The sequence below is a fragment of the Oncorhynchus mykiss genome, chromosome 17 (assembly GCF_057628025.1).
Source record: "Oncorhynchus mykiss isolate SJ-2025 chromosome 17, ASM5762802v1, whole genome shotgun sequence".
NCBI lineage: Eukaryota > Metazoa > Chordata > Actinopteri > Salmoniformes > Salmonidae > Oncorhynchus > Oncorhynchus mykiss.
This window is the reverse complement of record NC_143038.1, coordinates 19,832,894-19,848,721: the sequence shown is the minus strand read 5'-3', so window position 1 is coordinate 19,848,721 and position 15,828 is coordinate 19,832,894. Positions and strand designations below refer to the sequence as shown.

The 15,828-nt window shown below is 39.1% G+C and overlaps 1 protein-coding gene across 2 annotated transcripts in view; it reads right to left on the bottom strand.

The window, feature by feature from the left end:
* The window catches only part of LOC110493899 (E3 ubiquitin-protein ligase Itchy), a 57,793-nt gene extending 42,287 nt beyond the window's left edge, over positions 1–15,506 (bottom strand). The window contains exons 1-4 of one of the 2 annotated variants that reach the window (XM_021568481.3): positions 15,168–15,339; positions 5,456–5,524; positions 5,232–5,371; positions 4,847–4,988 (exon numbers count right to left, since the gene is read on the bottom strand). In XM_021568481.3, coding sequence (XP_021424156.1) covers positions 4,847–4,988; position 5,232 — 143 coding nt within the window. In that variant the 5' untranslated portion in view covers positions 5,233–5,371; positions 5,456–5,524; positions 15,168–15,339. Of the gene's footprint in view, positions 1–4,846; positions 4,989–5,231; positions 5,372–5,455; positions 5,525–15,167 lie in introns of both variants that reach the window. The other variant, XM_021568480.3, reaches the window with a different exon arrangement.
* Positions 15,507–15,828: the final 322 nt, after the last annotated feature.

Sequence of the window (15,828 nt, the reverse complement as noted above, 5' to 3'; positions counted from 1 at the left end):
TTACAAATAAAAAACTGAAATCACATTTACATAAGTAATCAGACCCTTTACTCAGTACTTTGTTGAAGCACCTTCAGCAGCGATTACAGCCTCGAGTCTTTTTGGGTATGACGCTACAAGCTTGGCACACCTGTATTTGGGGAGTTTCTCCCATTTTCCTATGCAGATCCCCTCAAGCTCTGGTCAGGTTGAATGGGGAAACTTGCTGCACAGCTATTTTCAGGTCTCTCCAGAGATGTTTGATCGGGTTCAAGTCCGAGCTCTGGCTGGGCCAGACTTTGGGTCTTTGTCCTGCTGGAAGGTGAACCTTCGCCCCAGTCTTAGGTCCTGAGTGCTCTGGAGCAGATTTTCATCAAGGATCTGGCAGGATCATCCCCACAGCAGGATGCTGCCACCACGATTTTGCCACCATGCTTCACCATAGGGATGATGCCAGGTTTCCTCCAGATATGACGCTTGGCATTCAGGCCAAAGAGTTAAATCTTGGTTTCATCAGACAACAGAATCTTGTTTTTAGGTGCATTTTGGCAAACTACAAGCTGCCATGTGCCTTTTACTGAGGAGTGGCTTCCGTCTGGCCACGCTACCATAAAGGCTTGATTTGTGGAGTGCTGCAGAGATGGTTGTCTTTCTGGAAGGTTCTCCCATCTCCACAGAGGAACTCTGGAGGTATGTCAGAGTGACCATCAGGTTCATTGTCACCTCCCTGACCTTTCTTCAAATCCTATTATAACAATTGGATGACTTTGGGTGTTCCAGTAAGAAACAATGTTGCCTTCATTAGCCCAATTTATTCCAATATTTCTGTCATTCAGTGATATTTATTCCCATAGTAATTCGTTATGGATCCATCCAGATGTGGTTAGAAAACAATGCATTTGGTGGACTCAGTAAGATGGACTCAATGATGGTTGAAGACGATGAGCCCCGGCAAAGGCAATCAACATCGCTCTAATCACAGTCAGAAGACAGTTGAAGAGATTTTATATATTTTTTTCTCCCCAGAACAGTAAACATGCGTGTTCTCTTGTTTTGTTCTGTAGTTTTGACGCAATGATTTGTCTGACAAACAAAGAACTTTGTGTGCAGCAGGCCCAGGCATGGACCAAATGCAGACAATGGCCCAAAACACATTTCCGCCTGGATTTGCATTGCAAATGAGGGCATAAACTAGGTCAAGACACCAGCAGAGTAAGTAGACCTTTATGTAGTAAAATAAAATGTTAAATAAAAATAAATAAAATACCTACAACACTTTTAACAGCACATTATTCAACATTAGTGAGACTAATGTCGCCTACGGTAGGCCTACAGTATAACATCTCTACTCTGCCAAGCCTACAAGGAAAGATGAACTGGTGATGCCCATCAAGACGTTTTGGCTTGAGAAAATTACGATACAATAATGCAACAAGTACATTGATCATCTCAGCTAGGTTTTACCCGTGGTCGTGGAGCTGGGGGAAGTGCAACTAAAATGTAGTTGAAATAAACATGGAATATATTGCAAGTTTGGGGGGGGGGGGGGGGGTTCACACCTACAGTAGCCGGGCTATTAAATGACCATTTTGTAATAAATCACACATAAAAAAGAGGTGGCATTCCAGAGCTCACAGGTGACTCTCCTGGCTCTGGACCAATGCATCAGCCGATTCATTTTACAATCACGGCTTAAGCGATTTAATTAAAAGGTTTCAGTTAAGAAAATATGGCGCTGTACAACGAGATAGGTCGAGAGTACTGTAGGCCTAAGCTACTAGGTGACTGCAAGTGAAGAGCAAAATAATCCTTATATTCCAAAATAGAAATCTGATTGATTTATCAAGACCAGTCCCCATGCTCTGTAATTCAATAATAATAATAATAATAATAGTTGGATAACAGATCGGCTATCGGAACTCATTAAGCGGTGGCTTCTATCTTCAATATAATCATTAGTTCAGAAGATTAAACCCATAGGTTTTGGGCCTGCAGTAGGTTATAATAAATGGAAAATTGCGTGTCCATTAATACGGTACATAAAAAAATAATAATAATAATAATAATCTCTTCCCAACTAGTTTGCAATCTATATGGCACAGCTGTCAATTTTTTGGTCCTTAAATTAAACTGGTGTCATGACATTGGCCTGTTGGTGAGATTTACGACCCCCATAAATACCTTTCCCCCTTTCCACTCTCTCAAACATAGAGAGTGACTCTTGGAAAGCCCTTTGTTAACATAGAGAGTCGGGTAACATCAAAAGGGTGGTGAACATAACCATAATTCGGTAATCCAACTAGTTGAAAATATGCGTTGGTACTTAAAGAAAATGATATCAGATCAGTTGTCATCTGAGACATTATTAATGATGATAGGATGACATGAACTGTATCTTGGAAAGTCTACACATTATAGTTTTCACATTCACATGGAACTGTTGTGCAATTTAAATGTTTAAATATGAAACTATTTGTGAACAGATGAAATGTAATTTTAGCTTCTAAATGAGAGAATTGGTTTTCATAAGTGAACTAGGCTCAACTCAGTGGCCCCGCGAGCCGACATTGGATGTGAACTATGAAACACTCCCTTCTCTCCCTACTACATAAGCCCTTTACGAAAATGTAACATTTGTGTTCCCGAGGACGACGGTCCATACATTAAAAGGACTAATATCAAATTACAGAACTAAGCCAACTTCAGCGTGAGCTCAAAGTATGGCAATTTAGTTTAAACGTTGAACTCTTATTCACAAAATAAGTGACACCTCCTAGCCGTTGAGTTAGCAGCACCAGATGTAAACGTGGGCTAGGAAAGGACGGACAAAGTATCTGTTCTACCACACGACGACGGTACTACAGCGTATCCGTTCTGCCACAAGACATATTCTTCAATGGACAAGGGAGATCTCTGTTGGGTAGCATGGCCTTCCTTCTATGACCAACCTATTGAAGCACAGCTCAGAGTAAATATTTCTTGCATTTTCCTTTTCCAAATTGGCGGTTATTTAGAATGCATAAGATTCTGTATTTACGATAGCATAGCTTCACAAGGTCCAATCAGAGACCAAATGATTTGTTCCTCAGTCTTCCCGCGCTTTCATTCGAACCCCAACCCCCTTTTTTTATGTAACCAGCCGTCAAATCTGTTCCGTCCGCTAGGGACATTTTCTTTAATGACAATTAGCAATCAATGTATGACCCATCTTGTGTATATGTAGTTCTGTGTGATTGTTTAGGTCTTAGTAAATAAATAAACCAAATGTTGTATTGCTGATTCAACTTGTTAGCCAGGGTTAGTGAAGATAACCAAGAGTTTACGATGTTCAGATGAGACTGAATAAGGTGACGATTAATAATTGACTGCTATTGATGTAAAAGATTACCAGGTCTTTAAGAGTTTATTCGGAAGATAACAGCTCAAACATTCTTTTGTGGTGCCCCGACATTCTAGTTAATTACATTTACATGATTAGTTTAATCAGGTAAAATTAATTACAGAGAAATTATTTTATTAGAATAGCAAGTCATATCACTTAATCCGGCATAGCAAAGACACGACACTGGTATATATTTTTATTTATCACAATTTTCTTTAACTTGTTATGGCTGGAATCCCGTTAACGGGATAATTGTCATCTAACAATCGCTGAATAGCATAGCGCCACACTCAAACAATATTACTAAAAATAGCTAAGCCTTTTGTTAATCCACTTGTTGTGTCAGATTTTGAAATTATGCCTTACAGCGAAAGCAATCCAAGCGTTTGTATAAATTCATTGATCGCTCAACAAAACATTAAGTACACTTAGCATCAAGCAGCTCGGTCACGAAAATCAGAAAAGCTATCAAATTAATCGTTTATCCTTGATGATCTTTGGATGTTTTCACTCACGAGACTCCCAGTTACACAATAAATGTTCCTTTTGTTCCATAAAGATGATTTTTATATCCAAAATACCTCTGTTTGTTTGGCGCTTTATGTTCAGAAATCCACAGAAAAGAGCGGTCATGACAACGCAGACAAATTCCAAATAGTTTCCGTAATGTCCACAGAAACATGTCAACCGTTTTTTATAATCAATCCTGAGGTTGTTTTTAAAATATATAATCGATAATATATCAACCGCAAATGTCTTGTTCAGTAGGAGAGGGAACGGCAATGTCTGCCCAAACTCTGTTGCGTCAGCAAAACTCCTGCGAACACTTGACGCGATGTTATCGTTCTGGCTCATTTTTCAAAATAAAAGCCTGAAACTATGTCTGAAGACTGTTGACACCTTGAGGAAGCGATAGGAAAAGGAATCTGGTTGATATCCCTTTAAATGGAGCAAAGGGAGGCTATGGAACATGGAGATTTCAAAATAGAAGCCACTTCCTGGTTTGATATTCCTCAGGGTTTCGCCTGCAATATCAGTTCTGTTATACTCACAGACAATATTTTGATAGTTTTGGAAACTTCAGAGTGTTTTCTATCCAATACTAATAATAATATGCATATATTAGCAACTGAGGAGCTGGCCGTTTACAATGGGCACCTTTTCATCCAATCGACTCAATACTTCCCCTGCAGCCATAAGAAGTTAAACTACTTTGGTTTTTAATGCAGGGCCGACAGACAAGTTCCTTAATTATTATAGTTTTTTACTGAAATTACAATCAACTTTCTATGTCTTGTTTAAAAAAATAACAATATTTTGATTAGCGTTTTAACTCCCCATTGTGATAGTGTGGTGCAATGACAGAATGCCACCATCTACCACTAACAGTCGCAGCATAAGCTCGTAACTTTATAAGGAAGAACCACTGTATGCTAAATGAATATACATTTAAATTTTAATGCAAATAATTATTGCTGTAGTTACACTGTCAGTGACTGCTTCCATTTGGGGTTGTGTGTGTTGTTGCATTTCTCGGTCTTCTTCGACTGGCCGTCCACAGCCACCTCCACGTACGGACTGGGGCCAAACCAGTTCTTTTTGTTCTCCTTCAGTTTGGCCGACAGCACTGTGTGCAAAAGAGGACATAAAACACACAAATAGCATGGTAAGCAAAAGTGTAGTAAATGCTCATCAGCACTGAAGTGAGATATAGAAATAAACCTTGAAATGCGAGAACTACATTCACTTAGGCCTAACCAATAGACTTGTTTTGGGGTCTGACAATATCCTACCATGTTATTTATATTTTTTTGAACCACTGAAAAGCAAAGTTCCCTCAAAATAAAATTATTCTATACACTATAAGTACTTGATCAGAGCCTGTGCCATCAGCTAGGCCTATAGAGAATAAGCACTGCCCAGTCCCATTCAAAGGTGTCTTCTGCCTCCTCGGGTGTCAGCGGCTGATTCTTATTTCCATTCTATCCACAAAACGATATTAAATGCCTACTGAAAAAAAGAAAAACATACCATCACTTTACTATTAGCTACTCAGGGCTACAAGTTAGGGTGTAACAAAAGGTCAAAACTCACCAGTAACTTGAAGTTGGGCCTTCATGGTTCAGCCATTAACACTGAAGCCCACTTCGGTTACGACAGGCTCTGCAGAGAAAGCAAACGTGACATCAAATGTAAACATTAGAAAACAAGACACTCGTCTATATTACAGGTGTTCTTGTTTACACAAGGGATTATCCCACTGCAGTCAACGGAACGTTTAAATATACTACTATACTTAGGCCTATAACAAACCTATGGAGACTTAAACTAAACAAGGCAATGAAATGCTAACATTGAGCATTTTGTTGTACAGAGAGTAAAAAGTAGCCACATAGCCTACCTTGGCATACTAATAGGCTAGGCAATCCCAACTACCATGTTCCTGTTCTACCATAGAGCCGTGACATTGGTGGTCACAGCTACATCAGAAGGATAGGAAAAGTTAAATCCCTCCTGGATTACGAGATTACGCAAACTAGTACATCATGAGTCACCGATAGTTTTAGGCCCTGATTGGTGTCCTCAGATAACCGTTTGGCCTAGCGGCTCATAGGTGACAGTTACAGACTGTGGGTCCTTGTTAAAAAAAATAATAATTTAATCTGACTTTTGGGTTTATAGATTTCATTATATCTTAGATTTAGACCTACAGTGCAGTCGGAAAGAATTCAGACCCCTTCCCTTGTTACAGCCTTATTCTAAAACGGATTAAATACATTTTTACCCTCAATCTACACACAATACCCCATAATGACAAAGCAAAAACAGGTTGAGACATTTTTGCAAATGTATATATATAAAAAAAAATAAAAGCGGAAATATGACATTTACATAAGGATTCAGACCCTTTACTCAGTACTTTGTTGAAGCACCTTTGGCAGCGATTACAGCCTTGAGTCTTCTTGGATATGACACTACAAGCTTGGCACACCTTTATTTGGGGAGTTTCTCCCATTTTCCTCTGTAGATCCTCTCAAGCTCTGTCAGGTTGGATGGGGAGCACCGCTGTACAGCTATTTTCAGGTTTCTCCAGAGATGTTCGATTGGGTTCAAGTTCAGGCTCTGGCTGGGCCACTCAAGGACATTCAAAGACTTGTTTTGTTGGAGGGTGAATCTTCACCCCCAGTCTGAGGTCCTGAGTGCTCTGGAGCAGGTTTTCTTCAAGGATCTCTCTCTACTTTGTTCCTTTCATCTTTCCTTCCATCCTGAATAGTCTCCCAGTCCCTGCTGCTGACAAACATCCTCACAGCATGATGCTGCCACCACCATGCTACACCGTAGGGATGGTGCCATATTTGCAAAAATACCTAAAACCAGTTTTTGCTTCGTCATTATGGGGTATTGTTTGTAGATTGAGGGTAAACATGTATTTAATCCATTTTAGAATAAGGCTGTAACGTAACAAAATTGGGAAAACGTCAAGGGATTTGAATACTTTCCGAATGCACTGCATCTACATAGCCTAATTTTGCTAAGAAATATCCTACCTAGCATGTCAACATCTCATGTCTGACTCACTAATGTGAGCAGAGTTGTATCCAAAGCAGACCCAATACAATTAAATCAAGTCGATTTTATTTAGGTTTAGGAAACCTGTTCCTTCGATAACAAGCTATGAAAACGCATTTGTATGCGACTTTCCAAGAGAATTGTAAGATTTAGCCTAAAGTTATAAGTATTCAATGGGGCCTTGTTGTCTAGGATTGGCTATATGCACGGCATACCTTTCGTAAGGCCAGTGTATACATTCAAATCTGCCAACAAGTTAAAAATTCATGTATAATAATATGCCAATGGCACAGTCCACGCCATTGAAAATAAATCAGTGCTGGGGGAAACAAACACGGAAATCTGAGACAAACATATTAGTTTAGGACAGTTCTTTTTGATTGGGATAAAAGCTTTGGTATGATGAAGCAGGATGGAGCAGTCAAAAAAAAAAAAATCATACATCTGCTAATCATCAATGCAGTAACTGCAAATTGCAGGAAAAACCAAGGAGAAAATGTATAGGATATTGCACTAATAATTTATTACACTTATAAAGCGCATTTTTCATATTACAAGAATAATATCAAAGTGCATCAAATATATATTGTTTTAAATAAATAAATATTTATACAAACAAACTGAGTGTACAAGACATTAGGAACACCTGTTCCTTCCATGACAGACTGACCAGGTGAAAGCTATGATCCCTTATTAATGTCTAAGGCTGACCCCATTTAGTCAACTGGTTGATTGTTTGGTTTATAGACTGTTGGTCGACCGATATATATTTTTTTTAGTCGAGCCGTTGCATAAAAAAAAACATCTTGATTGTCGCCTGTCTCAGCAGACTAATCCATTGCAGACGTCGCGGGGATGGCACACCAGTAGTACATTCACCCTTAATTCCCAGAATTATGTATGTTTGATTACCATAATTTCTGTTAATGCAATCAATATATTATTATTATTTCAGTCTTTTACTCTTCTCATTGTCAGAGTGGACGCATTGTTTGCAGAGCGCACAACCTAGGCTACACTTGTGAGAAACAAGTTTATTTCATTCCATTTAGGCAATGAGTTGTCAATTTATTGTCTTTTGTTTGAAACGCTCCTTGAAACGCACTCAATGTTGAGTAAGGACGCGCACCTGATTATGCATATAAGTAGGCTTAGGCTACCTGGCCTGCTTGCAAATGTAGGCTTATAAAATGTGCCCATCTGGGGAGCTGATAGTATTTCTGATTCTCTTAACTCACCACCACTAATGAGCTGTGGAGCTTCTCAAAGTAATTTTTCTCCACCTCAAATAGCAAGTAAATTAAGTCTGTTTTTACATCCATTGAGAATTACAGTAGTTCTTCAATGTAGCCTATTTGAACAATATTTCCAGGTGTCTCTCTTTCGATAACCACTCTGAAAACCATAACATTTCTACCGATCTGCATGTCAGTTATGATAAATTGGCACTCCAAATGGAAAAAAAGGTTGCTGACCACTGGTGTAGCCTATTACCGGCAACTTCGGGACCGTAATAGCAGAATCTGTGAAGGCCAGCAGCAGCGGGAGGTGGCGGTTCGGGAACAAGTTATCTTGATTTCTGTCTCCCTTGAGTCATTTGTGTGTTTTAATTATTTAATCACAGTGTGCTTAACCTTTTCACGCACGAGATCCAAATATCTCTAACGGTCATCCAAACATTAGTTTTTTTTATGTGCGCGATGTCAGAATGGTCTCACTCACTGTTCCAAAATGTGATTGTTACGCAACAGGACAGTTAACCCACACTGCCCTCAAGCTATTTATATATAGGCTGTTTCAACTAGTCAATTTCAAATGATTTTCTAACAAGTTTCAATGAAGGTGTGTTGCCCCTACTCATTAATTCACATTGGTAGCCCATTTCACTGGACAAATTATGTTTGAGGCTTTATTGAGCCTGACAAACTCTTCAGCGAGAGTTCAAGCACTTCCCCAGTGTTTCCCCAGATTAAGTATGAAGACATTTGTGCATCTCTAGTCAAAACAGGTCTTGCACAAACTTTTCCCCCCTGGCATATTTTCTGGCTGGTGTCTGCATTGCCTTCATGGTTGTTTTCCTTACAACTAATAACGTAGGATGTGTGCGTTCCTATCAAAGGGCCTTATCTTCTGTGCATTGTGTTGTCGTTTCTACTGTAGCATTCCGTATGCATGTACAGTACCAGTCAAAAGTTTGGACACCTACTCATTCAAGGGTTTTTATTTTTACTATTTTCTACACTGTAGAATAATAGTTTAGACATCAAAGCTATGAAATAATACAAATTGAATCATGTAGTAACCAAAAGTGTTAAATCAAAATATTATATTTGAGATTCTTCAAAGTAGCCACCCTTTGCCTTCATGACAGCTTTGCACACTCTTGACACTCTCAATCAACTTCATGAGGTAGTCACCTGGAATGCATTTCAATTAACAGGTGTGCCTTATTAAAAGTTAATTTGTGGAATTTTTTTCTTCTTAATGGCTTCGAGCCAATCAGATGTGTTGTGACAAGGTAGGGGTGGTATACAGAAGATGGTCTTTTACAAAATAGGGTTAAAACCTCTCTAGGGTAGGGGGCAGCATTCGGAATTTTGGATGAAAAGCATGCCCAATTTTAACGGCCTGCTACTCGGCCCCAGAAGATATGATATGCATATAACTGGTAAATTTGGATAGAAAACACTCTAAAGTTTCCAAAACTGTTAAAATAGTGTCTGTGAATATAACAGGACTGATTTAGCAGGCGAAAACCTGAGAAAAATCCATTCAGGAAGTAGTTTTTTTTTTGGTTTTGTAGTTTTCTATTCAATGCCATTACAGTATCCATTGACATAGGACTCCATTTGCAGTTCCTATGCCTTCCACTAGATGTCAACAGTCTTTAGAAATCGTTTCAGACTTGTATTCTTATAAATGAGGGTGTAAGACCAGTCTGAACGAGTGGACCCAAAGTTCAGGCGCATGTGCATTTCTTGTTTACCTTTTATATTGACAACGTTATTTTCCGGTTGAAATATTATAGATCATTTAGGCAAAAAAAAAAAAAACCTTAGGATTGAATATAAACATCGTTTTACATGTTTCTATGAACTTTACGGATACAATTAGGATTTTTTTGTCTGATTGTTTTGACTAAGTTTGAGCCTGTGGATTACTGAAGAAAACTCGCTAACAAAACTGAGGTTTTTGGATATAAAGAGACTTCATCGAACAAAAGGAACATTTATTGAGTAAATGAATGTCTTCTGATTAACACCATATGAAGATCATCAAAGGTAAGGGATTAATTTTATCTCTATTTCTGAGTTTTGTAACGCTTCTGCTTGGCTGGTTACTGTTTGTAATAATTTGTCAACTGGGCTATGTTCTGGGCTAGGTATGTTCCGGGCTAGGTATGTTCTGGGATAGGTATGCTTTCGCCGAAAAGCATTTTATAAATATGACACTGTGGTTGGTTTAACAAGAAGTTAATCTTTAAACCTATGTCAAATATGTTTTGTTTTCTGAATTTTTATCATGAGCATTTCTGTAATTGAATTTGGCGCTCTGCAATCTCACTGGATGTTGGCCAGATGGGACACTAGCGTCCCACATACCCTAGAGAGGTTAAGTCAATATTACGGAAGAACAGCTCAAATAAGCAAAGAGAAATGACAGACCATCATTACTTTAAGACATGAAGGTCAGTCAATCCAGAAAATTTCAAGAACTTCAAGTGCAGTCACAAAAATTGTAATGACTTAAACAAATAAACTAAAAACCATAAAGCGCTATGATGAAACGGGGTCTCATGAGGACCGCCACAGGAAAGGAAGATCCAGAGTTACCTCTGCTGCAGAGGATAAGTTCATTAGAGTTACCAGCCTCAGAAATTGCAGCCCAAATAAATGCTTCAGAGTTCAAGTAACAGACACATCAACATCAATTGTTCAGAGGAGACTGCGTGAATCAGGTCTTCATGGTCGAATTGCTGCAAAGAAAACACTACTAAAGGACACCAATAAGAAGAAGAGACTTGCTTGGGCCAAGAAACACAAGCAATGGACATTAGACCGGTAGAAATCTGTACTTTGGTTTGATTAATCCAAATGTTATATATTTTTGGTTCCAACCGACGTGTCTTTGTGAGACGCAGAGTAGGTCAATGGATGATCTCTGCATGTGTGGTTCCCACAGTGAAGCGTGGAGGAGGTGTGTGATGGTGCTTTGCTGTCTGTGATTTATTAGAATTCAAGGCACACTTAACCAGCATGGCTATGACAGCATTCTGCAGCGATAGTCCATTCCATCTGGTTTGCGCTTAGTTGGACTATAATTTTTCAACAGGACAATGACCCAACACACCTCCAGGCTGTGGTCAAATAGCCTTTCCAAGAAGGAGAGTGCTGGAGTGTTGCATCAGATGACCTGGCCTCCACAATCACCTGACCTCAACCAAATTGAGAAGGTTTGGGATGAGTTGGACCACAGAGTGAAGGAAAAGCAGCCAACAAGTGCTCAGCATATGTGGGAACTCCAAGACAGTTGGAAAAGCATTCCAGGTTAAGCAGGTTGAGAGAATGTCAAGTGTGTAAAGCTGTCATCAAGGCAAAGGGTGGCTATTTGAAGAATCTAAAATATATTTTGACTTGACACTTTTGGTTACTTCATGATTCCATGTGTTATTTTATAGTTTTGATGTCTTCACTATTACCCTATAATAATAGATTAATAGGGTAAACTTCATTATATTTGCTGACATCCTACAGTCAAATGTTGGCACCAGAGTACAGTAGTCATTTAGCTATATGAACCATGGCCCTCTACAAAAACACCTTCTCCAATGTTGGTTACAAGGCAGTACTTAAATTAGGTAAGATAATATCATGTTACCATTGGCGTAATAAAATGAGAGTTAAGGTGATTTCACCTTTTCCCCTTAATAATGAATCAAAGTGTTTGACACTGGAGGGGTAACTTTCTGATCAAACATTATCAATGTAGAAGCAGACATTTTTCATACCTTTAGTCATCATAATTTGATCTGGTTTTCTTCAAATATCCTCCAACTTCATGAAAAACATGATTTTGACTGTCCATGACCTTTAAAGACTGCTTTAAAAGCCCCAATAGCTTTGAGCAGCCCTGAGACTGTCAGGATTGGAGCGCCAAAGGCACGGTGCTTGGGAGGAAAAGGCACAAAACCCCATTGTGCAGAGCCATGTCCTATTGGTATGGAGCAGTTTGGCATGGCCTGAACGTAGTGTGCATGGAGGTTTATAGGGTGAGAGTAGATCTGACAAGTATGCAGGTACGGTGCTATTTAAGGCTTTGTAGACGACGAAGTGAATTTGAAAGGCAATTCAGTGAGGGACAGCCAATGGAGGCCAGCATGGATGGGGGAGATGGGGGTAGACTTTTTTGTTTTCCAGCATTGTTTTGGATGAGCTGTAATTTATTAATTGAATTTGCAGGCAGGCCCCCAAGTACTGTGTTCACATAATCAATTCTAGAGAAAGCAAATGCATGGATAAGCTTTTCTTGATCAGAAATGGTGAGAGGGTTTTAGGCGGGAAATGTTCCTTCAGATGAAAGAATGCAATTTTACAAATGTGACTAATGTGGGTATTGTAGGAGAGAGCAGGGTCGAATTTCCCAATCAAGTTTATGACTGAGGAGATGGGAATGATGTGGCCTCTATCGCAAGACAGATGCTGCAGGAGTTGTTGATCTGCTGGGGGGTGAGTATCAGAATTGCCTCTGTGCTGCTGTTGAGTTGAAGGAAGTAATTCTGCAACCAAGATTTTACCTCTTCCAGACAGGATTTGTTTAAAGGTACACTTGAGCGACATCTGCATAGCAGTGGAAATGGGCACTGTGCTGTCTGAAGATCTGGACAAGTGGGAGCATGTAGACTAGGAAGAGAATGGGTGCTAGCGCCAACCCTTGTAGGACCCAACAGATTATGGTGGACTCCTCTGAACTTGTATCACCGAGGGTGACATCCTGCTTGCAGTTAGAGAGGTAGGTGAACCAGTTTAGGGCAGTCCCACAGATGGCAGTGTGCTCTCTTAGGCACTGCAGTAGAATGGTGTGATTTACTGTATCAAAAGCAGCACTGAGCTCCAGAAAAATCAAGATGATCCTGAATCTGCAGCCATGAGCAGGTCATTTGCAATTTTCACCAAGGCTGTCTCAGTACTGTGCATGGGTCTTAAGTCTGACTGAATAAAATACACCCAAATCAATAGAACCAAAACGTTTTTGCCTAAATGTTCATATCTGTTTAATAACATGTTTTGGAATGACAATGGGTCCCACAGTATGGAAGCCCATTCCCACCACCCCCAAAAAATATTAAATGAGGATACTAACTCACAATTTAGAGACACACAACTCAAAATGTTGAGATACTAAGTTGAAATGTTGAGATAGTAGACCATACTTATACATGGTTTTTCATTTGTAACATTATGTGGTGATGCACGACAAGGTCCCAGAGTGGGGAGAACCCTAGTTGTAGAGTAGAACATTGTAATAAACCAGCTGTAAAATGGTTTTATATGGGCTATGATGGGGCCAGATTGGACAATAGAACTAACAGGGCTGAGCTTACTTTATGCTGGGTTGCATCGTGTAGGCCTTTGCATTTCCAATTAAAAATGTACTCACACAGTAGGTCATCACTACTGTGTTTATTAATTCCAGTCAATAATGTGATTGATAACGTCTAGGTAGCCTTGCCACCTGAAGTTTGAATATAAACCAAATTTGATCACATTAACATTTCTCTTAACACAAATAAATAGGCCTATTTTAGGCTATAAATCCATAGCTTAGGCTATAAATACATGACGTTACCGCTTCGCTTCCCCTGGCCAAAGGGGATCAGAGCGCATAGGCATCTCTAGGCTACCTGCAGCTGTGGTTGTTATCAGTAGGCTACAGTTGATCAGTCTGAAGCACAGATTAATTGTGCACAAGTTCACAAATCACGAGGCAAATCAGTCTAAACAACAGTACTTTGTCCCCTTTTCAACGCGTTTGTGTCAATATTTGTTGGGGCAAATGCCAGCTCGCCAGATGTTTGCCAGCGACCCTGCTGTGCTGATCTCTGCAATGTATTTAGATGGATTGACTTGCGCATCTCAAAATGTCTATTTAGTATCAGAACATTTCTAGATAAGCAAGTCAACATTTTGAAATACTTGGTCATAATTTCAAGATGTGAATTTGACCTTTTACATCAACCTTTTAAACAAATGTTGGTAGTGGCAATGGGCTTCCGAGGAAACAAGGCAGTCTAAAAAATAAAGGATGCTGGCCTATTGTTCCCCTCGCCTCATTTCTTTAGTTACTGTTACCTGGCTCACACTTTTCTGTCTGGGTTGAAGGCAAACATTGACTCGTCCCTTGGTTTCCTAACGTGACATTAAGTATGTCAAGGTCAGAAGTTGCCACAAAACCCCCTTCCATAACTAAAGGTTAAATAATAATAATATTTTTGTATTAAAATATAACGTTCTCTCACTACAAAACGCAAATCCGATCTTACATAATTAACTAGCTAGCTAGTTATGGTAGAAAGACAAACGCGTAGTAACTAACGTTATTAGTATTGCTTCATATTTTAGTTTGTGTGGGGGGGGGATATACGGCTAAATTAGCTAACAAACTAATCCACGTTTTAGTGTTAGCAAAATACAACCATGTAGACCTAACCACGTTAGATAACTAAATTATCTACTGTATGTTTGCTAGCTAAATTAGCTGCCCTGTAGATACTATTTGAATCATTTCTAATTCAACAGGGTAACGATACAACAATGTATAGCCTACTGCTACATGGAATATGAGCAATAAAATAGGAAAATGTCAAGCGAAAAGCAAAACGGAGATTACAATAACAATCCCTGGTCGCTCTGTCTGGTTGAAAGCAGGCCAAAAAAGCTAGCTAGTTACTAACAGCTAACAACAACAACTCTAGTAGTTAGCTATCATTACATATTAGCTTCACAACATACATAATAACAAACACTAGATTATAGTTAGCCATCTTAATGATTAACTAGCTACTTAGTCAGTAGCATGTGTCGCGAAGTTTTGCACAGGTTTGCTAGCTTTGAATTTTGCTGTCACACAGGTGAGATAGCTAGCTAACGTTAGCTAGCTAGCCTAAGCTAAATAACTAGCTACGGATATCTTTGAAAATGTACAATTATTCCATAAAAACGATTGGATTATGTCTTACCCGTGACGGTTAGTAGCAAATGTTTCTGTAATGTCCCCTCACGCCCACCAAGGCATATGTGGACGGTAAACGATTTCTCAGAAAAACTAGAAAGATGTCTGACAGGTAGCGCTCACAGCCCTTGGCACGGTTTCCACCAGGTTTGCACAAGCCCATTCACTTCTTCGTATATGGTATTACGGCGGTTAGCAAACAAACACTAGAGGTGCATGCCACCACCTACTGTACTGGAGTGTGTAGTCGATCACAGTTTAATAAAGACAGACAAAAATAATAAACAAACACAACCTGACTTCCGCCTACATAGACATACCCAAAAGCACTGTAATTCGTTATAATGAGAGGGCCATAAACAAAACCTAGTAATGCTTATACTACCAGAAATATTACAATCTCATAGTTATGTTATCTATTTATCAAACATAGTTATACATTGCTGAGGTGTAGTCATTTTTAGGACACAAGGTCAAGTACACAGTACAAATATGATTAAAATGTAAAAATATAAAAATCATATAATTTTTCCTATTCAACAAAAGTGGGGGAATAGGGGTTTAAATGATTGAAATGCTTTCTAAATATAGTAACAATCAAATCACTTTCAAATAACTTTCAAATAAATATGATCATACTTAGTTACAGTACAAATTGTAACTGATGA